The sequence below is a fragment of the Trachemys scripta genome, chromosome 3 (assembly GCF_013100865.1).
Source record: "Trachemys scripta elegans isolate TJP31775 chromosome 3, CAS_Tse_1.0, whole genome shotgun sequence".
Taxonomy (NCBI): Eukaryota; Metazoa; Chordata; order Testudines; family Emydidae; genus Trachemys; species Trachemys scripta.
Genome location: NC_048300.1, coordinates 125,607,966 through 125,632,870, shown reverse-complemented (window position 1 = coordinate 125,632,870; position 24,905 = coordinate 125,607,966). Strand labels below are relative to the sequence as shown.

The 24,905-nt window shown below is 42.7% G+C and overlaps 1 protein-coding gene across 2 annotated transcripts in view; it reads right to left on the bottom strand.

Moving 5' to 3' along the window:
* Positions 1-24,905, bottom strand: part of BVES (blood vessel epicardial substance) — a 50,903-nt gene that overhangs the window by 17,056 nt on the left and 8,942 nt on the right. For both annotated transcript variants that reach the window (XM_034765963.1, XM_034765962.1), the window contains exons 3-5: positions 19,959-20,083; positions 3,428-3,615; positions 1,970-2,078 (exon numbers count right to left, since the gene is read on the bottom strand). In XM_034765963.1, coding sequence (XP_034621854.1) covers positions 1,970-2,078; positions 3,428-3,615; positions 19,959-20,083 — 422 coding nt within the window. The remainder of the gene's footprint in view (positions 1-1,969; positions 2,079-3,427; positions 3,616-19,958; positions 20,084-24,905) is intronic.

Here is a 24,905-nt window from a genome sequence, read left to right as displayed (position 1 = left end):
AGCAAAACATCTGGTACTGATTTTAGTATTTTGGGTAGAAAACCTTCCCTCCTTAATATTTGTTATCTGCTGCACACCAATGTATAATACTTTCAGCCATCTGTTCATCTTCCAGAGCTTCTAAAGCAACATAAGCTAAACTGAGAAAAAAGCCACTCATATTCTGCATAAGAGGGTCTGCATGGGGAGTTATACCAGTAAAACTATAGTGGTACAATTATACTGGTATAGTAATTTTGGGAAATTTCCCCATGTAGCCAGGACCCTTAGAAACCATGATCACAGCACATAGCATGCAGATAGAAAGATAGGGAATTTCTGAGACAACAGCATTGTTCTATAACATGGCAGGAAAGGCTTGATCCAACTCCTACTGAAGTTAATGAGCGTCTTTCTATTGACTGTAATGGGAATCAGATCAAGCAATAGGATCAAGTCCTAAGAAATGTTATAGCTACACCGTTTTCCTTCAGAGGGCAAGGCCATCAACTGTCAGTCATGTTAATCTCCTAGATGATACAATAATACAAATAATAGTGTCGCTCTAGGTTATAGTATCAGATCGGCTAAACCTAAAATGAGAACCCCTAAGATCACTCCCTGTCTCCAGTGTGATACTCTATGGCATGTTATACTAGGCGTCAACGCCTGCAGCCCTCACTTATGTGATACTCAGGGGTGAAAGTAATATAAAAGACATACCGGTACGAGGGCCTCTGCCAGCCAGCCCTTCCACACCGCTTGGCCCACGCCGCCTGAGGCTCTAGCAGCGATTTAAAGGGCCAGGGGCTCCGGCCGCTGCTGCGGTAGTGGTGGCGGCAGCCAGGAGCCCTGGGCATTTTTAAATTGCCGGGCCCTGGCACAGCTACCCCTTTTGCATCCCCCATCCCCGTCGGTGGCCCTGGGGAGGGGGCAAAAGGGGCAGCGACGTTAAAGTGCTGTCGGCTGTGTACGGGCTGATACCAGTGGCCACTTCTTACTGGTACGCTGTACCAGTCCACTTTCACCTCTGGTTATGCTCCTGTAGAAGTCACTGGGAGTTTTGTCTGAATATAGACTAAGTTTTGCTCTTAATCATAAGGACGATTTTTGTGTGCATGTGTTCAAAAAGGAGGTCTGCTCCTTAAAGACAACATCGCATATAATAAATTAGATTTACATTTTTGGGAACACAAAAAGGAAATAAATGCATAAAGTGACTCAAATATAAGTAATGACTGCTGAATGACAACTGTAATATATGCACACATTAGCTTTTTTTCATTGAACACATTTAAAGGGACACCAACTTCATACTTGTAATCGTTTTCTTTTTTAAAGCAGATACAGCCAATGCCTAAAATTACTGTAACTAAAAGAGTTTAAAGGGGGAAAAATATTTTTTCAGATTGTTTTCTTTGTGCATTTGACAACATGTTGCATATAGCCAGTTTCATACTTTCCCAGTAGAGTCAGGTAAGCCCAGATCCTGCAAATACCTACCCACAGGGACTACTCAGGTGCTTAAAGTGAAGTATGTGAATGTTTGCAGGATCACAGCCTTAATTGTGAACGTGACACATACAGCAATAGTAGAAAGGGGAAAAATTAAAAATATAAAGAAGTGTGACTTTTTAAAAAAACTTGCTAGATTTCAGTTCAATGGCATCTTTTTTACCTATACATATGTCACTCAACATTTTGTTGACAATTCCAAACCTCCTTCTAATTTATATGTCCTGCACAGGGAGTACAGATCCTATTAAATAGAATTAAAGTATATGAACGTAGGGGGAAAAAATAGCATAGAACAAGCCAATACTAAGGTTTGTCAGTGAAAAAACTAATACCATTTTGAAATGAACTACTAGTCAGGAGTATCTTTTAAATGGCCCAACATTAAATATAAAAAAAACCTAGCAAAACTGTGTAGTCAATAAATTCACTGTTCATTAAGTTCATATCCAGTGACAGCCAAATAGACACATACCTGGAATTTCTCACCCCGGTTCATCTGAGTTGATCGAAATTCAGGAGAATCTATAAAGGCACAGGGGTAAATATTATGCAGAAAATGCCCTCGATAGGAGACCTTCATTCTGATGATAAAAATATTTGTTAGAACAACATATAAAAACCATAAGGTAGAATAACAATCTAAATTTGAATATGATTATTGACAATGATAATACAGAAATCAGAGAGGTCACTGCATCCATATCTCAGGGAATTTTCACCAAGCATCTGACCTAGTTGTCAGCCAAATAAACTAAGTTTTGTCAAAACTCTCACTGATTCTAAAGGGAGCAGTATCACACCTTAAAACAGGCAACATGGTTTGAAATAATAAGGAGCTGTGTGAATAATGGATTTTTTTTTGTTTTGCTACCAATTCCAAAACAAAAACAAACAAACAAACAGCACTGTTGCAAGTCAAACAGAAAATTTTTTGGACATTTTTGGTGAATATTTTGTCTCAGTTTCAACCATTTTAAAAAGCTTTTTATTTTTTTTCATCAAAATTAAAGAGAAGCAATTGTCCAAAGAGAAATTTCGAAATGAAGTTGTTTTGAAATGAAAAATTGAAACGCTGTTGAGAAAAATGTCAAAATGAAAAGGTTTGGGTTTTTTATTTATTTACTTACTAGGGTTTATTTCCACTCCAACAATTCAGCAAAGCCTACACAAATTCACTAAACAGTCTAGTGTTGTCGAATCTGCATATTTCACTGAAAAAGAGTTTTGGCCAAAAAAATTGCCCAGGTCTACCCAGAAGGCAGCACCTAGTACGCAGAATACTACATCTATCAGATGTCCTCTGAATACCTTGGGTTTGATCCACCCGCAAAGTGACATAGGGTGGATCAAACCCTAGGGAAAGAGGATAGATGGTGGTACCACAACTTACAAGGGAATATCAGATTTAAACTCCAGCTAGAACTTACGAAGTTATGAATCGGTGCATCTCCAATCAGTTCCTGGCCAATGGGAGCTGCAGGGGTGGTGCTTGTGGGTGGAGGCAGCATGCAAAGCTCCCTAGCCGCATCTCCGCCTAGCAGCAACAGGGACAGGTCGCCACTTGCAGGGAGCCACCCGAGGTGAGCGTCCCCCTGGATCTGGTACCCCGAAACCCCTCCCGTGCCCCAATCCTCAGCCTCCCTGCACTCTGAACCCCTCGTGGCCATTTCTCCCCATGTCACCGTTTCCAGGGAGCCACGCAGAGCCAGGTAGGAAGCTTGCCGGCCCCATGCCAACCGGACTATAAACCTGACTTTCTATGAAGATTAGAAATGTCGGTTTATAGAGCTTTCAAGTTGGTACAGGGCTTAACACAGCTTTTACTGTATATTATGAACAATTATTTTTAAAATGACCTTCCTTTGAATTTGTTTTTCATTCCACCATCATGCAATACACAAGACTTTCCCAAACTTTATGCAGCACATACTTTCCCTTTAGCAGGATACTTAGTCGATCATCAACTGATGTTTTGTCCTCTGCAGCATATGCTTGACCTGTTTTTAAAGTCTGAATGTTGCAGAATTGTCCAGTTAATCTCTTGAACAGTTCTGGAGGTACATGGAGTGGTTCAAACATTCTCTTGTACAGACTACTGAACTCCTTCTCTATCTTGATCTGGAATGCAACAACAGTCATGATAAAGGAGAATGGGTCAATGAAGAAACAGAAGTGCAAGATTATTTTTCAGTTCCACAGGTTCCTATAAAAGTTCACCATTTGCCAAAATGGTTGTAGCTGAGATACTTCAGGTTTTGTCTACATATAGGGCAGGAAAGAACTGGCATCTGTCCACAAATGTTGACTCTTCGATGGTGACCACAGCACTTGTTTATGCAGAGCTAAAATTGGGTCAAGATGGTATGCTGGCACTTTAAGCATCTTTTCCATACCAGTAGAATTTGAACTGATTTAAATAGTCACTCTGGATTTACACTGCCGTAAGAACAAATAGAGTTTGGCCCAGAAAGGCATCTGGAACATCAGGACCCCTGTGTCTTTCACTATGCATCCCTGCCTCAGGACAGAATGAGGGAGCACCTTTGATCCTTCATATTCATGGCTTGTATACAGAGGAAGAGCAGGCCTGCAAGCCCTGAAAACAGAGCCAGCATGCAGAAACCCACCATAAGCACATGTCATGAGTGAGGAAGAAGCCACTGCCAGATGAACATCCCACTCTTGGGAGCCCACCCAAACTTCAGTTGCAGGGAAGCGGGAAAGGAAGCTGGCTGACATCCTAAGCCTGAAAGTATTTCCTGAACGAAGGCAACTGGGAAGGAGATAGCAGCTAGTGCTTTGGGTCCTTGTCTACCACAAAACACAGGAAAGCTTGAGCAGAGGTCTGCTTGGTGGTGGAACAGGACACACAGATGAAGGGTATGGACATCAGAGAATAAAAAAGGAAGTACATATATTCAGAATGGAAAATAAAGAAAAACTGATAAACAAAATTATAGGTAGGGCTGGTAGCACCGCCTATTATTAATGTTGCCCAACACTTCCCATTATAAGACCCCAATTTCAGTCACTTATAACTTAAACCACTTTGGCTGAAATTTCCCATGCCAGGTGTCTGCCTCCAGCTCAATTGTTGTGGAAAATTTCATCCAAAACAAGTCAGTCATTTCCAAGAATGAGACTAAGGAAAATAAAATTATTTTTCATTGTTAAAAATATTCTAGTGACCTTTTCATTTGAAAGGTCCTTATGCTTTGGAATAGGGACTTTAAATTTGACAGGGAGGTGGCCTTTGTGTCAGGGATGCGCTTTTTGCCATCACTGTGAAAATCCATCCAAATTTGGCCAAGTTATATTTCTGAAAGTCACATTTGCACATGTTCAGTTGAAATTTTCTATAGCTTAACAGCAAAAAGTCTTGAAAGATTCTATCCTCACTGAGCATGCTCGAGGCCTGTCACAGCTCCTTGTGCTGACCAGATAACACATGTGCCAGCCCTACAGAGCAATGGAGCATGTTCCAGTCCAGGGGCAAAGCTAGGCTAGGCTTTTAGCTATGGCTGCTCCTGGCTAGGGTTTGTCCAGACACTGGCACTGAGAACAGGGAAGTGGTCTCTCCTGTGCTCTCAGTGACCCCCGCCCCCTACTCTGTTGGCACCTAGGCAACATAGTGGAAGGAATAGTCTGATTCTAATGCAGAGGGGACAAGAGCCAGACATAGGGCATTGTGAGTGAGGGCCAGGGAGTTGATTGGGACATGGAGCCTGAGGGAGGAGACCGGGACTGACTGGGCAAGGAGCCTGAGAACCCATAGGGATGGGAAGGAATAAGGATGCTGATGAGAAAGATCTGACAAGATGTTAGCATGTATCTGGCTAAGCAAAGCAACTGGGACAAGGAGCCAGGGGAGGTGAGGACACTGGGGATGGATGAGAATCTTGGGGCGGGAGATTGGGATTGGGAGCATTGGCTCCTATGGAGGCATGGGGAATATGGGCAGGGGAGTACTGGAGAAACACAGAGACAGACCGTGGAGGACGAGAGAAAACTGGGACTGGATGGACGAGGAGACTAGGAATGGGAAAAGGGGGAGCCTGGGGCTGGGATCAGAAGTCTCTCAGAAGTGGAGACTGGAACTGACTAGATGAGGAAAATGAAACTGGGATACAGAGGACTGGGGCAGAGACAAGGGGAGGAGGATTCATGGAGGTGATGGGACAGAAGGGGTCAAGCTCGGGGGGGAATGAGCAGAAGTGACAGTGCCCACTGCAGCACACGTTCCTCCAGAGTCTGCAGTGGAACCCATGATCCCTGTCCCTGAGTCTTACCATGTCTTTGCTGTCAGCAAATATCTTTGAAACCCACTGGCAAAGTGTCCCATCCCCCTCTACTGCTAGTCCACATAGAGGATAACAACCTAGTACTGCTATCAGTTATTTCTGTTAGCTCAAGCAGCAGAGGTCTGTGCAGTGGATCTCAAGGTTCCAACCTGCTAATGATCCATGTGGGTGTCAATATAATGCCACATGAAAGAACTTCCATTTTTCAGTTTGCTTTTTTAAATATCTAGAAAATACACAAAAATTATGTTAAAACAACTTTATTAAGGATTCAAAGTCAGGCCCTGAAAAGTTAAGAAAGGCCAGAATTAACATTGCCTGTGCACCTTTAATCTGGCCTCCTTGTGCATATGCATTATGATACAGCCTTTAAATTCCTGAAAGAGGGGTGTTGGAATGGAAACGCTCAGGAAGATTAACAATAAGGTTGTTAGCACTCGAGCTACAGTAACTATGTTTGTATGAGGTTTTCAATTCAATTTCAATTCCCCCGGCCCTGCTGCACATCGTAGTTCTTAACAACTAAAAAGGGCCTACGCACAGGCAAAGCAAAGCTTCAATTTAAACATACACGGTAGGGAGAAGTGTGCTGGGGATCATAATAGATCATTAATCACAGAATCCCCTAAGGTTGCTAATATCTGCATATAGGTTCTGTGCAACTATGAGGTTAGATATGTCGATTGTAATCAGTCTATCTTCTCCAGTCAGTCCCTCCTTTGCGTCAGCAATTCTAACTTAATGCTGTGTATCTCCCTGCATGAGCTCTTACCCGTTCACAGACAAGGTAAATTTTATTCCTAGATGTGTATGTGTAGCGCCCGTGGACTGAGTGGGAATTACACAAGCATTTGTGAGGGCAAAACTGACTAAAGGAAAACAAAACAAAGTTTAGAGCTTTCATGATCTAATATGTAAATGTCTCGAAGCAGAAAGCAGGCATAACTAAGTGCTGCTTTTAAAATGAGTGATCAGGTGGGAGGTATTATTCTACTTTGTGAGCCCTCCCTCTCCAAGCAGTATTCACCCTAACCTAAGTTAAGCACTGTTGACTGCTTCTGCAGTCATCATTGTGGGCCATTTTCCAAATGAGCCATATGGGTAGGTATAAGTTTTGCTCTGTGATAGATGAAGTGTTCTGGAGTACTGCCAAAGCCTCGAGCCAGAGCGCTGCAGAGGCACTGATTAGAATCTTTTAGCTTCTGAATTAGGGTGAGGTTCTAAAAGGAACCATGTAGGGAAAGCCTCAATAAGCCAAAACCACAGAAGTCATATTTTGGTCAGGAAAGAACCCATTGTTTTTTCCACAGACTACATTTAATGAAATTAATATTTACCTGAAATATCCATCAATTATTCATCCTGCAATACAGCTTGATTTTTAATTGTTTTTCCATTTTTTCTAGATTATGGGATGTGTGAGGCTGAGTAAATAAAAATGATTCTGGGTGATGGCCAATACTTGCAGATAGAAAATCTCATTCAAAAATTATTTTTTAACATCTTCTTTGCTACCTTCTGTGGTGATATTTAAAACAACCAATTTTCAAGTTCATAGTAAAAGCAAAGTTACATTCACAGCAACTACAATGAGTGGAGTAAGTAGCAGATGTTGCATTTACAAGAAGGGTTATTGCTCATAATGTATAATAAAGATGCCGCATATATTGTCTGGCATATGTTTTCTTGTTTCCATTTAATTTTACAGTATTTTTAAAATTCACATGATGGATGTGTTTATGTCACAAGGTATTTAGAGCTGAGAATCCATAGCTCCCACTGACTACAACTGCAGTTATGGGTGCACAGAACTATTGAAAAATTGGACCCTCAGAATCCAATTTCTCATTGTGCCATTGCCTCTCTTCACTTGCTAAGTTAACACAATGGGCAGGTCTAAGTCATTTCTCTGGGGGAAATTACCCTTTCTACTGGGAGCTCCTTATGCTAGATGGAGAGTCAACTCTACCAGCTCTGTACCACTTCTTTGGCAGCTCTGAGAATAGGGGAAGCAGGACATTGAGCATGGGCCCGGCCAGTGTGGATCCCCCAGAGAGACCACTGCAGCAGGGGCACAACTTTGGTATCCCTGACCACTGCCTCCATCACACCAACCCCTGCAGCCCCTTTGACCCTATGCCAGTGCAGCAATTAATTTGTCCCATAATTAGCACATAAAAAAAACAAATAAAGCCACAGAGGAGAAATATATATTTTATTCCAAATTCACTTCTGCTTTAATTCTACTGATTTTAACAGACTTGGACCAAGGATGACTCCATATATTCTATTCCCTCTTCCTTTTTTCTCCCCACTCCCCATCTCCTCCTTCCCTCCCCAACTTTTGCCATTATCATAAAGCAAACCCCAAACAATGCTGAGAAAACAAAATGAATAGATATTAAAAAGTATTTGTAACATTTTCTATAGGCTCCTAGGTCACTGGAGCACTAGGTCTCATTGTTTTTCCAATATGACATCGCTGCTTTGGAAAGTTTAGCCCATTAGGTCGAGACAGCAAAGTCCACTTAAAATGCTGATGTGACCATGGGATCTCCCCACAAAGTGACAGCAAACATCATAGCGGATTTTTAGGACTCTTCAAATTTGTTCTTAGGAGGTTGTACACTCAAGCCCTGTGTGCTCCCTGCCAAGAGCCTGCTCATGGGCTGCAGGTATCACAGGCATGGGGAGGTTGAGCCTCCCTACACTGCCTGATGTGGCCCTACCCCAGCTCTGTCCCCAGTTCCCTGCCTGCTCTTCCAATGGGGCTCGGGCTGGAGCCGGGGCTTCGGGCATCTAGGGCCATGCCGCCCGCCCAGTGCTGGAGCCAGGTGGAGCCACACCATCTGCCCAGTGCTGGGTGTAGAGGCAGCTGGGGCTGTGCTGCCCCCCCTGGGACTGGGGGCTATGGTGGAGGTGCTCTGGACTCATCTAGTGGGGGAAGGGGCAAAAGGTGTGGGACTTCGAACAGAAAAGGGGCTGAGGGCTAGCTTCCCACAATAGGCAGTTCATACACTGCCCCTGGTCCTGCTGAATTATAGGGTATCTTCACGTACAGATATTTTTATTGAATGAAATTATGAACAATCACTACAGTATTCCTGGAGGTAGTGGTGTAGATATTGAGTTAAGCGTGTTTTGTGCTGATCTTACATTTGACTATTTCAATTTGCTGCAAAGTTTTATAGTGGCAATGTATTATGGTCCTGGGGAAAGCTTTGGGAGAAGGGTAAGGATAGTTAGGGTTTTAGGCACCTGAAAAGGGAGATTTTTGGAATCCAGGAAGCAAGCAAGGCTTTCAGCAATAGGGGAGGAGGAAAGTGGAGTTTATTTAAGACGGGCCTGAATTTCCACTCCCCTGCCCCCTTTACAACCACCATTTACCACATTGCTCCTAAGCTCAATGTCCTTTAAGGTAAGAGTGCCTCTAAAACAGTTTTGAATGGCCTCAGCCCCTAGTGCTGTTAACCTTTAAATAAAAAAAATAAAATAAAATAGTAGGTAATCAGAATGGGTTCATTCAGCCCTAGAGTCAGAACAGATCCAAAACTTGGCCTAAACTCAGAACCAAATTTGGAGAACTGATCTAATTGGGCTAACATTATTATTCACTTTCATTTGTCTCTTCACTTCTGCTTCCAGCCCCATGCAAAACTAAGAAGTACTACACTGCTACTCATGTAGTGCTGGCCAGAAGCAGGACACGCTGGAACTCTTTCAGGTAAGAGTGGTTTCAGAGTAGCAGCCGTGTTAGTCTGTATCCTCAAAAAGAACAGGAGTACTTGTGGCACTTTAGAGGCTAACAAATTTATTAGAGCATAAGCTTTCGTGGGCTACAACCCACTTATGCAGCTGAAGAAGTGGGTTGTAGCCCATGAAAGCTTAAATTTATTAGAGCATGTTAGTCTCTAAGGTGCCACAAGTACTCCTGTTCTTTTCTCAGGTAAGACTGTTCTTCTGAGATTCCTACTTCAGTTTAGTAGAGCATAAAGGGTAGGATAAGAATCCAAACTATTGGATATGTATTTGAGTACTAGAAAGCTCACACAAAAACACCATTATGAAAAATGCTGGAAAGTGACCACCCCCATCTAATTGGAAAGAGTGGAGTTCATCAGCGATGCAAGAATAAAGCTACTTTTAATTTAATAGTGTGATAGCTTTAGGAGAGAGAACTGGAGAGAAGAGACATGGTTTAGTTGAAGAGGTAGAGATGTATCGGAAGGCTCTTCCCAAAGACAAGAATTGCAGAGAAGCCTCTCATACCAATAGAGGGAGAGTGTGTGAAAGGCCACTGTTATGTTCTCAGACTGTTGTTTTCAAAGCAAGAAGGAAAGTTCCGAAGAGATGGTCTGCACTTCAAGCAGTCATTCACATCAATGCACAGTGAGTGTAAAATAGTACCTGATTAGGTAACACAACCCACCATCTTCTGGGTAAAGGACTACAGAAGGTGTAAGGCAATGGAGGAGTAGGACTGGGATCTTCAAATGAAGAGAGAGTGGAGTTGTTTGAAGATACAGTCACATTATCACTTTGCTTTGTCTGGCACAGGAGGAGGGAGTATTCCAATCGTGAGTGAAGTGTCTAAGCTGGTATTTACATGCATGAAACTACTTTTCTGCTTCTGAGTTCAAATCCAAGATTAGGGTTGGAAGAGATTTTAGGAGGTCATCTAGTCCAACCCCCTGCTCAAAGCAGGATCAACTCCAACTAAATCATCCCAGCCAGGGCTCTGTGAAGCCAGGCCTTAAAAACCTTGAAGAATGGAGATTCCACCATCTTCCTAGGTAACCCATTCCAGTGCTTCACCACCGTCCTAGTGAAATAGTTTTTCCTAATATCCAACCTAGACCTCCCCCACTGCAACTTGAGACCATTGCTCCTTGTTCTGTCATCTGCCACCACTGAGAACAGACTAGCTCCATCCTCTTTAGAACCCCCGTTCAGGTAGTTGAAGGCTGCTATAAAATCCCCCCCCCCCCCCCCCCCACACACACTCTTCTCTTCTGCAGACTAAATAAGCCCAGTTCCCTCAGCCTCTCCTCCTAAGTCATGTGCCCCAGCCCCCTAATCATTTTAGTTGCCCTCCAGTAGACTCTCTCCAATTTGTCCACATCCTTTCTGTAGTGGAGGCCCCCAAAACGGGATGCAATACTCCAGGTGTGGCCTCACCAGTGCCAAAATAGAGGGGAATAAACATCACTTCCCTCGATCAGCTGGCAATGCTCCTACTAATACAGCCCAATATGCCTTTAGCCTTCTTGTCAACAAGGGCACACTGTTGACTCATATCTAGCTTCTCATCCACTGTAATCCCCAGGTCCTTTTCTGCAGAACTGCCGCTTAGCCAGTCAGTCCCCAGCCTGTAGCAGTGCATGGGATTCTTCTGTCCTAAGTGCAGCATTATGCACTTGTCCTTGTTGAACCTCAGATTTCTTTTGGCCCAATCCTCCCATTTGTCTAGGTCACTCTGGCTCCTATTCCTACCCTCCAGAATATCTACATCTCCCCCCAGCTTAGTGTCATCCATGAACTTGCTGAGGGTGCAATCCATCCCATCATACAGATCATTAATGAAGATGTTGAACAAAACTGGCCCCAGGACCAACCCCTGGGACACTCCACTTGATATCAGCTGCCAACTAGACACTGAGCCATTGATCACTACCCATTGAACCTGACAATCTAGCCAGCTTTCATCTAATCAATACTTTTAAAAACTTGCTGGCAAGGATACTGTAGGAGACTGTATCAAAAGCTTTGCTAAAGTCAAGATATATCAGATCCACCACTTTCCTCATATCCAGAGAGACAGTTATCTCATCATAGAAGGCAATCAGGTTGGTCAGACATAACTTGCCCTTGGTGAATCCATATTGACTGCTCCTGATCACCTCTCTCCCCCCAAGTGCTTCAAAATGGATTCCTCAAGGACCTACTCCATGATTTTTCCAGGGACTGAGGTGAGGTGGACTGGTCTGTAGTTCCCCAGATTCTCCTTTTTCCCCCTTTTTAAAAATGGGCACTATATTTGCCTTTTTCCAATCATCTGGGATCTCCCCCCATCACCACAAAATTTTCCAAGGATAATGGCCAATGGCTCTGCAATTACATCAGCCAATTTTGTCAGCACCCTCGGATGCATTAGATCTGGACCCAGGGACTTGTGCATGTCCAGCTTTTCTAAATAGTCCTTAATTGTTTTCACCACTGAGGCTGCTCACCTCCTCCCCATACTGTGCTGCCCAGTACAGCAGTCTGGGAGCTTACCTTGTCTGTGAAGACTGAGGGGGAGGAGGGGAAAAAAAAAGAAGACCACACACTACACCACACTATTCAGTACTTCAGCTTTTTCCACATCATCTGTCACTAGGTTGTCTCCCCGCCCCCCCATTCAGGAAGGGTCCCACACTTTCCTGGACCTTCTTGTTGCTAAGATACCTGTAGAAACTCTTCTCATTACCCTTCAGATCCCTTGCTATCTGCAACTCCAATTGTGCTTTGGCCTTTCTGATTACACCCCTGCATGCTCGAGCAATATTTTTATACTCCTCCCTACTCATCTGTCCAAATTTCCACTTCTTGTAAGCTTCCCTTTTGTGTTTAAGCTCACTGAAGATTTCTCAGTTAAGCCAACCTCAATAAGGCTTCTTTAAAAATACAGCAAGCTTTCCTGGACTCCTTTCCCCCTCCTATTAGCCTCCCAGGGGATCCTGCCCATCAGTTCCTAAGGGAGTCAGTCTGCTTTTCTGAAGTCCAGGGTTTGTATTCTGCTGCTCTCCTTTCTTCCTTTTGTGAGGATCCTGAACTCAACCATCTCATGGTCACTGCTGCCCAGGTTGCCAGCCACTTCTACTTCCCCTACCAATTCTTCCATGTTTGTGAGCAGCAGGTCAAGAGGAGCACAGCCCCTAGTTGGTTCCTCCAGCACTGGCACCAGGAAGTTGTCCCCAACACTCTCCAAAAACTTCCTAGATTGTCTGTGCACTGCTGTATTGCTCTCCCAGCAGAAGTCAGGGTGATTGAAGTCCCCCATGAGAACCAGGGCCTGTGATCTGGAAACTTCTGTTAGTTGTCTGAAGAAAGCCTCATCTACCTCATCCTCCTGGTCTAGTGGTCTGTAGCAGACACCCACCACGATATCACCCTTGTTGCTCTCGCCTCTAAACTTAACCCAAAGACTCAACAGGCTTTTCTCCAGTTTCGTACTGGAGCTCTGAGCAATCATACTGCTCTCTTACATACAGTGCAACTCCTCCACCTTTTCTTCCCCACCTGTCCTTCCTGAACAGTTTATACCCATCCATGACAGTGCTCCAGACATGTGCGTTACTCCACAAGTCTGTTATTCCAATCACATCATAGTTCCTTGACTGACCAGGTCTTCCAATTCTTCCTGTTCATTTCCCAGGCTTCTTGCATTCATGTACTGGCACCTAAAATAACTAGCTGATTGCCCGACTTTCTCAGTAGGGATCAGGAGGCCTCCCCTTTTGCACCCTCCTCCTTGTGTTTCCTCCCAGTATCCCACTTACCTCAGGGCTTAGGTCACCATCCCACAGCAAGCCTCCTCATTAGATTAGCAAGCCTGCTTGCCAAGATGCTCTTCTCTCTTCCTAGCAATCCTTCTTCCTGGAACATCCCATGGTCGAAGAATCCAAAGCCCTCTCTCAGACACCACCTGTACAACCACACATTTACCTTTACAATTCGATAGTCCCTACCTGGGCCTTTTCCTTCAACAGGAAGGACGAGAACATGACTTGTGCCTCAAACACCTTTATCCTTCTTCCCAGAGCCACATAGTCTGCAGTGACCCACTCAAGGTCATTCTTGGCAGTATCATTGCTGTCCACATGGAGAAGTAGGAAGGGGTAGCAGTCCGAGGGCTTGATCAGTCTCAACAGACACTCAGTCACATCTTGAATTCTAGCTCCAGGCAAGCAGCACACGGAGTTTCCTGGTCTAGATGGAGGACTCCATTCCCCCTTAGGAGAGAGCCCCCAACCACCCTCCCCCCAAAATCTCCTCTTGGGAGTGGTGGTCATGGAACCCCCATCCCTAGGACAATACTTCCCATGCCTTCTGGTCAATGGGGTCTCCCTCTGATCCCTTCCCTCAGATAACTCTTCCAAACCATTCTCTGACATAGTACCTGTGCAGATAGAAGTAGAAACCATTTTCAGGCTCTCCTCTTTCTTCTGGAGATCACATGCTGCCAATTTTCTTCCCTGTTCTGCACTGCCCTCTGATTCTTCAGCATGCTGTGCCCACAGTACCAAATGCTGTCTTCTATCCAGAAAGTCAGCATTCTCTCTGATTCATCGCAGGGTTGATGCTTGGGTAGCTAGTCCTTTAACCTTCTCTTCCAATATGAAGACTAGTTCGCACTTCATACAGACGAAGTCGCTTCTATCCTCTGGGAGAAAACAAGCATGGCACATCCTGTGCAGGTCACAACAAGGGATCATTCACTATCCACATTGTTTTCCTTCTAAGAGCCTCTTTAGATGTTGTATTTAGACCTCAGACTTTAAGGTCAGAAGGGACCATTATGATCATCTGGTCTGACCCCCTGCATGCTGCAGGCCTCAAGACACTTCCCTGGACTCTGCCATTGAAGTCCCCAATCCTGTGTTTTAGTGACTTCAATCGGCAGAGACCCTCCTGCTAGTGATCCCTGCCCCATGCTGCGGAGGAAGGCGAAAAACCTCCAGAGGCTCAGCCAATCTACCCTGGAGGAAAATTCCTTCCCGACCCCAAATATGGCGATCAGTAATACCCCGAGCATGTAGGCAAGAGTCTCTAGCCTGACCCTTGTTGGCCATTATGCTATTTACGTACCATTGCTTGGTTTTCCTTGGCTACTATGTTTTACCATTAAACCATTCCCTCCATAAACTTATCTAACAATCTTAAAACCAGACAGGTCCGTCGCCCCCACCGTTTCCCTCGGAAGGCCATTCCAATATTTCACCCCTCTGACGGTCAGAAACCTTTGTCTAATTTCAAGCCTGAACTTCCCCACGGCCAGTTTATATCCATTCGTTCTCGTGTCCACATTAGTACTAAGCTGGAATAATTCCTCTCCCTCCCTTGTATTTATCCCTCTAATATATTTAGAGATAGCAATCATATCCCCCCTCAGCCTTCGTTTTGTCAGACTAAACAACCCAAGCTCCTCTAATCTCTTTTCATATGACAGGTTTTCCATTCCTCTGATCATCCTAGTCGCCCTTCTCTGCACCCGTTCCAGTTTGAGTTCATCTTTTTTAAACATTGGAGACCAGAACTGCACACAGTACTCCAAATGAGGTCTCACCAGCGCCTTATACAACGGAAGCAGGACCTCCTTATCCCTACTAGATATACCTCGCCTAATACATCCCAAGACCGCATTGGCTTTTTTCACCGCCACGTCACATTGTCGACTCAGTCATCCTGCGGTCTACAAGGACCCGTAGGTCCTTCTCTTCCGTTACTTCTAACCAGTGCGTCCCCATCTTGTAACTAAAATTGTTATTAGTCATCCCCAAGTGCATCACCTTACACTTTTCACTATTAAATTTCATCCTATTTCTGATACTCCAATTCACAAGCTCATTCAAGTCTCCCTGCAGAATATCCCTATCCTCCTCCGAATTTGCAACTCCTCCCACCTTCGTATCATCCGCAAACTTTATCAGCCCACTCTTGCAGTCGGTTCTGAGGTCAGTTATAAATAGATTAAATAAAATGGGTCCCAAAACCGAACCTTGAGGCACTCCACTAGTAACCTCCCTGCAACCCGACAGTTCACCCTTTAATACAACCCGCTGCATTCTCCCCAATAACCAATTCCTTATCCACCTCTGGATTTTCATATCGATCCCCATGTTTTCCAGTTTAACCAATAATTCCTCATGGGGTACAGTATCAAACGCTTTACTGAAATCCAGGTATATTAGGTCTACCGCATTTCCCTTATCTAATAAGTCCGTTACTTTCTCAAAGAAGGAGATCAGATTCATTTGGCACGATCTACCCTTCGTAAAACCATGCTGTAATTTATCGCAATTGCCATTAACTTCTAGGTCCTCAACTAGTTTCTCTTTCAGAATCTTCTCCAGCACCTTGCACACTACAGATGTTAAACTAACAGGCCTGTAGTTACCTGGATCACTTTTTTTCCCTTTCTTGAAAATAGGAACCACGTTAGCTATTCTCCAGTCTAACGGGACCACCCCCGAGTTTACAGATTCATTAAATATCGCTAATGGGCCTGCTATTTCCCGTGCCAATTCCTTCAATATTCTCGGGTGAAGATCGTCCGGTCCTCCCTGGCGTTCAAGTTTTGTTTCTACCTCGGATGCGGTAATCACCCATCCTGTATGCCCCTCTGTAACGGTGCTAGTATCCCTAATACCTTCATTGGCCTCATTAAACATTGATGCAAAATATTCATTGAGATATTGTGCCATGCCTAGATTATCTTTAATCTCCTCTCCGGCTATAGTCTTCAGCGGTCCCACTTCTTTCTTTGCTTTCTTCCTATTTATATGGCTGTAAAACCTTTTACTATTGCTTTTAATTCCCCTCGCTAGGTCCAACTCTACACGGCCTTTGGCCTTTCTCACTCTGTCTCTACATTCTCTGACTTCACTAAGGTAAGTTTCCTTACTGATCCCTCCCCTCTTCCACTCTTTGTACGCTTTCTGTTTTTTCCTAATTGCCCCTTTGAGTCGGTCGCTCATCCAGCTCGGTCTAAATCTTTTGCTTAGTAATCTTTTTCCCTTTTTGGGGATACAGGCCTCTGACAGCTCATGCATCTTTAACTTAAAGTAATCCCAGGCTTCTTCTGCCTTTAGATCCCTTAATACGTTTGCCCAATCCACTTCCCTTAATTTGTTAAAATTGGCCTTTTTAAAATTATATACCCTAGTCTTTGACTTAATTCTGTTACTCCTTCCATTTTGTTTAAACCGAATTAGCTCATGATCACTGGAGCCCAAGTTGTCCCCCACTACCACTTCCTCAACTAGGTCCTCACTACTATTTACTGCTCACAGAAGCCTGAAAGGCAAAAAACTCTGTGGAAACTCTCCCCAGGCGAACTTTCTCTGTTTGCCACTCATTCGGTTTGCAACTGGCTGCTTTTTTATAAGGCTTCTGGCTTGAAGCAGTTGCCCTAGCTCAAAGCCTTCCCTCCAATCAACCATTGAAGGCTCACCTGGAACAAAAGCACTCCCAACTCACACTTTTCAAACAACCACATGGTCAAACAGTCACTTATTAGTGATAAGTGGTCCTTATTCATTTATTAACACTTAACTGTAATACTCTTTGGCTCAAGAAACAGAGACTGCATCTTCCATTACTGTGCGCTTATTTAGCTATTTTGATTAACTGCCTCTCCCCCTAGACCAAGGGTGGATACAGCATTGTCTGTATGAGAGAGACAGACTGACACCTAGCAACAGAGGTGAAATGAGTAATTTCATGGTCAGTATTTGCTTGTATGTATTTTACCACTAAGAGAGCGAGTGGTCAAACACCAGAGATGGGTGCTATCAAAGGGATGTAGATAGACAGAAGAGTAGAAAGACAAGATGACAAAATCAAAACTGATGTTCTTGCTAAGGTGTGAGAGGTGTCCCATTGGGTTGTGAAGAAAGCTGGACACTAATGCTGGTCACCGTTTAAAAATGCAACCTAAGACTAGGGCTCAATGGAGTTTTTTTATGTAGTGTTGCATCTCTCCTGAATACTCAATTCCATCCAAAGGACTAGCTGCTATTAAAAAAAAAACAAAAAAACAAAAAACACAAATACAGCCTGCTCTTAGAAGTCCTGGCTGCATTGCATTACTGCCATATGCAATTTGAAGATTAAAATTAAAAAAACAACATCATTTTCCTTTCAGAAAGGCAGTTGTCATCTGTAACGCACTCAAGGGACAGTGCACATATGAATAGCCAGCTGCACTTTTCCCAATCTGGGCATAACCAGCCAACTAGACCCAGAAGAGGAATTTAGCAAAATTATAGGATGGGCAGGAAGTTTCCCCCTCCCTCCCACCTGTTTACAAATATTTTTTTAACACTTTCATTGACTGGTAGTTTATAAATTGAGTTTCAAACTCAAATATATTCTCTATTTGGACCTAAATAAACAATATCTATCATAGTGTTTTATACTACTGCCCATTACTGTAGTATTTGAGTGCCTTCCCTGCAAGATCAGTAGCAAAAGTGAAGTCCCTAATGGATGCTAGATTCTGGCACTTCTATACAGTCAAATTATTACTATGGCACAAAAAAAACCCTGTGTTAGCATTCCATTAAGTCTCAGATTTTAGTCACTCAGGTCAGAGTTAAAGTTTTTACTGCTATTTTAATCCTGGCCCTTTGCATACATCTGTTGCAAGAAGGTCTTTTGTTACTTTATAAAATACAGTGGTTCTGTGTTTTCAATACCAGGATCTACCACCCTCCCCTAATCTAATAGAAGGGTAAGATGGTCATGGCATGTGTTAGTGACACCTCTGGGGCTTATGACATCCATGTTGGGAGACTATAAACATAATACATATGAAAATTATTTATGTAGGTGCTGAGATACAGTAATGGGTGTGGCATAACAGACAGAATATCTGAGTATAGGCAAAGGGGCAGTTTTGTCATAGTATTGTATCCTGAAGATCATGTATAAACAGATCGATAAAGAAAGGTTTTCTAAAATAATAGTGCAAGCATCTCAGGCAGAACAGTAAGAAACAAATGTGCCTACTCCCTTTTTAAAAATCTCTTCAATTTAAAGGCAATGGGCAATTTAGGCTCATCTTGGATAGGCCAAATGGCTCAATATACTGCATGCAACTAAATGGACAGTTAGCAGTAGAGCAATATATCTAGTTTTAAAATAGTGACTGATGATGCTTCTAGACAAAAACTAGATAAAGCTTTACTTTGCCCCAAGTATATTCCTGTAAGTTTCTCTTAAAATAGATTTTGTACAATATAAAATCCAAAGTGAGCAAAAAAGAATGGTCCCTGTTTCTTTCTAAGCCTAAATGTTTCTGGAAAGAGGCAAGATGCTGTAGAATGGCAGCTGTAGAAGATATCAGGTGGCAGGATGGATAAAGGAATGGGGATTCCCAAGGATCCTGGCCTCCAACCTCAGTGACTGTGCTCAAGTCTGTTGATGGACTCCTGTTCTACAATACTCTGCAGACCCTTCCAGATTATTGGCTCACTCCCCTGGCTGTTCCCTTTGATTCTATGGAGGGGAGTCACAGGGTGCACAGCTAGAGTTTAGGCAGCTTTAACTTTGCTGATTTGACCTGCAAATTATCCCCATGCTCCAAACTGGTTAAAGGCAGGAATCATGTTACTGAATGGCTCTTCCGTCACCCTGCCCACTTTTTCCTGCTCATTCCTGGGCATCCCAGATATTTGACAGAGAAGGGAGTAGTATTTCACTTATCACTTTTCCCATCTGCAGGGTCTGATCAGGGTTTTCTTTATGGATTTCCTTCCCTCCGCAAGGCAGGACAGGGAGAGAGAGAGAGAACGAGAACACACATGGACCAAAGAGGTATTTTTGTATGAATGGACTGCAAGAAGAACGTTAAAGTTGTTTGTATATGGACACCTACATTTATTTCCATGTTTATAAAGAGCCAAAATGTACTCTCCACTTCCTCCGTACACAAGATACTTCTGGGTTTAAACTAAGCAAGAGAAGTTTTATCCCCATAGAGGTCATGGCCTAATTTTCCAGGAATGATTAGTTATGGATGTCCACCTTGAGGTATGTGGACCTGATTTTCAGAAGTTTTGAGTACCTACCCTCTGAAAAATCTGGCCCCTCTGAAATGTTCCAGTTGTGCACCCAAAAAAAAACAACCCACTAGTCACTTTTGAAATTGATGTCCTTTTCATTTAGATAAATAAATAAAAAATGCCTGACCAAAAAAAAAAAAGTTTTAAAATGGAAGTACTATATCAGAGAGTGAGGCAAACAACAAACTATCAGGCTAAAATCATGCTAATGATAGCTGGTACCTGCTGGGGTTGATAACTGACCCACCCGGGCAAAGCTCCAATAGAATTCAATGGGAGGCTTGCCCAAGCACAGTCACAGGACTTTGTAGTGATTATACTCTTTACATACCGGTCTTCTCTTGTACAGTAGATATATAAAATGCAAGAAGTTGAGAACCAAGAACACCGAATTCCAGATCATTATATCCAAGGCACAACGGTACAGCATAGCCCAGATGATGAAAAGTACACATCCTGTCAAAAATAAAATAGGAAGTTAAATTATACAGATATTATATAAAAATAAAAACCACACACACACACTTCATTCTTTTGATATAGATAATACAGATCCCAATTTTAGATTACAGTGATTATGTTCAGAAGTGATGCATTTCACAAGTTTCAACAGAGTTAGGTAACATGGATCAAGGTAAGCAATGTTGTAACAGTTAATTTTATTTAGTTACAAGAAGCATTTTAACTAAAACACAACTGCTTCATACAGCTGGCATTACACGGATTTGAGACAAAAATAATAAGCATTCATTTCTAGGGCTGAAGCCTGTAGACAAAACAAAACATGAATAAGCAAGCACTATTTGCCTGGAGCTCCCTAAATGCCATCCAGAGAGATTTTCAGTTTTAAAAGAACCACTACAATATATGTTATGAATCTGGCTTCTTGCTGTGAGTTATGCCATTGTTCAAGATATCATTGGTTAGGAAGACAGAATGACTGATGAGTATCTTCTACATAATTTTCAAATACTAATTCCTCTGCTCCGATTAGCGAGAGCTGCTAAACAAGATAAAGTTCTTAATTATGCATCTCTCTCTTACAATGTTACTCTTTCAAGTTGCCATCTCAGCTTGAAAAATTGATACTCCACATGTTTGCCAGTTCAAAATTCAAACTAGAGCTGAAATCAGTGAACCCTCCACATGCAGAACTCCTGTTGATTTTAAATGAGAGTTCAACAGATAAAAGATCTTGCAAAAATTGAGGTTCCTGGCCATTAGAGAAACTCATTTTGGTAAAATGCCTTTTGTAAGTGTGAAAGGAGATATGGAACAATTACTGTAAAATTCTTAATACAAGCAACATAAAGGTCTGGTAATTAAAATAGAGTCTCTCAAACACTGAACAGGTTCTATTATAGTTATGACCCTGTAAAGTGTATTTGAGAAATATCCCTTTTGTTATTTTTACAATATAGAATTCTATATTGTAAAAATAACAAAAGGGATATTTCTCAAAATACACCTTACAGGGTCATAACTTTTCACAACACTTCCTCAATGGGTCATGAAGACTTTGGTTCTACATACAGTAGAGTGGCATAGAGATAGTTCAGGAACCCTGTAAGTGATTTAGGTTAAGACTTTACAAACGTAGTTTGGCCCCACTCAAATCATGTTTGAACTCTTCCTAACAATGCCGCTGAAAACAAGGTTTTGGCATCACCTACTGTCATGAGGCGCTTACAATACTTCAGTAGTAAAAACCTAGCCCTATTCAAGTCAATGGCAAAAAAAAGCATCCGTTCTTAATGCTGTCAGACAATGTAAGAGCAGGAGAATTCTATTTTCTCAGAGCATTTAAGATTGCCAAGTGTGTTGTACTGCACGGTTCTGAATCCTACATCTTTATTAAATACAATAGCCCAGATATTAGTCAGGGCATTTATGGTGGTTAATAATGAATCAGGCCAAGACTCCAACCATAAATTGCTTTTTTGACTATCAGAAAAAGGAAATTCTAGTTAGCGCTTTGCATTACAATAGTATTATTAATTATTTGTATTTTCATAATGCCCTATCATGGAACAGAACCCCATTGCACTAGGTGCTGTATGAACAGAATTGGGGAAAAAAAAAAAAAATTTCCCTGTCCCAAAGAGCTTACAATCTAAGTATAACACAAGAGTTAACAAGTGGAGACATGCAGGGGAATGCAAGGAAAGAATGAGACAATATTAGCCAGCACAATAGGCAGCAGTCTTAGCATGCCAGAAGCTAATGCTTGTCAAGTTTTTTTGCAGGCTTCATGGAAAAAAGGAGAGTTTTAAGGAGGAATTAGGAGGCTAATGAGTTAGTTTTACAGATGTTTAGAGGAAGCTCCTCCCAAGCAGGTGGGGCAGCATGGGAGAAAGCACAAAGATACTTGTTTGAAAATTTTGTAAGTGGGCAATGGAGGCTGGCATCACAGATAGATGGGAGTGAATATTTCAGTAGAAAATGAAAGATGACAGGGAGGCTTTGATTAGCTGTGAAGGGTCTTGAAAGTGACAAGTGGATTATGTTTGATGCAACAGAGAAGGGCAAGTATGGTCAAAGCAACAGGCTAGGAAAATTATCTTTGCAGCATCATTTGAATGAATGAGTGGGGCAAGACTGCACTTGTCAAGGCCAGTGACAACTGCAGAGATGTTGCAGTAATCAAGAAGCAAGATAACAGCCTGGATGAGCGTTTTAGATGTGTGGGTGTATAGGAAAGACCATATCTTAGAAACGTTAAGCAAAATGAATCTGCAAGATTTAGATGTAGCCTGGACATGAAGGCCTAGAGAAAGGATGCCACAGTATGGTCCAGAGTGACAGGCAGGATGGTGGTGTGATCTACAGTGACCAAGAAAGAAGGTTAAGGGGGGAGTTAAGATGAAGAGATCTGTTTTAGCAATATTCAGCTTGAGCGGAAAGCTAGTCCTCCTCAAGAATACACATTTAATAGTATATGTTCACACTTCACTCATTTTAAGAAGAGTTGGGGCTAGTCACTACATTAAGCTCCCTAAGGAAAAAAATATTGTAGGTGTAGATATTTACTATTATATCAGTGGTTTGAGAGTTCAAGAGATTTCTACTGTAGAAGGTACAAGTCTATCTTGCTATAATTTAAATTGAGCTCTACTTTTTTCATTTACTCATAACAAAAAATTTTGGGGCCAATTTTTTTTCCATACTTTGTCCAAGCAAAGATTTTTTTTCTGATAAGTTAAGAGAAAGTGGAGAAAAACAGACAAAGAAAGGGAAAAACAAAACAAAATAGCCCACATCACAAACAAACCCTACCCTTCCACACAGTCAGATGTTTCAGCAACTGCACAGATGCTCAAAATTCTATATGCAGTTGTTGTGGAGTTTTATGAAACTGGGTCTGTATTACCTTATCCAAGTAAGTTCTGCAATGTCAGAGTGTAGACCAAGCCCCAAAATCATGCTAACACACCTCCAACAAAATAAAACAATTAAAATATGTTGAAATGCCACCAATGGAAGACAAGCGAGTCCAGAACGATACTTTCTATTAGGGCTGCCAATTAAATTGCAGTTAACTCATGCTATTTACTAAAAAAAAAAAAAAAAAAATCAGTGTTTTAATTGCGCTGTTAAACAATAGAATACCAACTAAAATTTATTAAATATTTTGGATGTTTTTCTACTTTTTCATATATATTGTATTCTGTGTGGTAATTGAAATCAAAGTGTATATTATTTTTTTATATTACAAATATTTGCACAGTAAAAGATAAACAAAAAATAATATTTTTCAATTCACCTCGTCCAAGTACTGTAGTGCAATCTTTGTTGTGAAAGTGCAACTTACAAATGTAGATTTTTTGTTACATAACTGCACTCAAAAACAAAACAATGTAAAATTTCAGAGCCTGCAAGTCCACTCAGTCCTACTTCTTATTCAGCCAATTGCTAAGACAAACAAGTGTTTACATTTACAGGAGATAATGCTGCCCTCTTCTTATTTACAATGTCACCAGAAAGTGAGAACAGGCATTTGCATGGCACTTTTATGGCTGGCATTGATGTGCCAGATATGCTAAACATTTGTATGCCCTTTCATGCTTCGGCTACCATTCCAGAGGACGTGATTCCATGCTGATAACTCCACTTAAAAAATAATGTGTTAATTAAATTTGTAACTGAACTCCTTGGGGGAGAATTGTAGGTCTCCTGCTCTGTTTTATCTACATTCTGCCATATATTTCATGTTATAGCAGTCTTGGATGATGACCCAGCACATGCTCATTTTAAGAGCACTTTCACAAAACACAAAGAAGGTACCAATGTGAGATTTCTAACCAACCCAAGATTTAAGAATCTGAAGTGCCTTCCAAAATCCACAAGGTGTGGAACATGCTTTCAGAAGTCTTAAGAGACCAACACTGCAATGTGGAAACTACAGAACCTGAACCACCAAAAAAGAAAGTCAACCTTCTGCTAGGGGGGAAATCTCACCATGCGTCAGTCCACACTGCTTTGGATTGTTATTGAGCAGAACCCGTCATCAGCATGGACGCACATCCTCTAAAACGGTGGTTGAAGTATGAAGGGACACATGAATCTTTAGTGCATCTGCATGTAAAAATCTTGTGACTCCGGCTACAACAGAGCCATTCGAACACCTGTTCTCACTTTCACGTGACATTGTAAATGTAGCGGGGTGGACACCCGCTCCTGCCTGGAGGGGCTTTAAAGCAGCCCTGGAGAGGGCTACAGCTCTCAAAGCTGCTAGGCTGATTGGGGAAGTAGCTGCAGCTGGGCCACGCCCCAATCAGGCCCAGCTGGCTCTATAAAGGCTGCGAGCCAAGAGCAAGGACACAGTCTCTCTCTGCATTCAGAGAGAGAAGGGCCTGGCTGTAGGGAGCTAGAGACAGAGTACCTGAGTGGAGCAGGGCTGGGGAAAGGCAGAGGAGCTGGGGAGCTCCAGCCTGGCATTGGGCTAAAAGGTACTGGGAGTTGCAGAGGGCAGCCCAGGGGTAGGCAAAGGCAGCAGGTCCAAACCCAACCTTGCCTGTGATGAGTGGTGTATACTGCAGTTTGCCCCAGGGTGTGGGGGCTAGACAATGACTGGCAGTAGCCGTATACTGAGGCGAGGTGGGGATAGTGGGTGGGGATTCCCTGGGGAGGGGAGACCCTAAGACTGAGGGGTTACTGCCAGGGGGGAGCACCCAGAGAAAAGGGGCACCAGGGTCCCGGGGCCAGCGGCAAGGCGGATCACTGGACTGCAGAGGGCGCTCCAAGGCTAGCCAAGCCAATTCCCAACAGAGACCAGCAG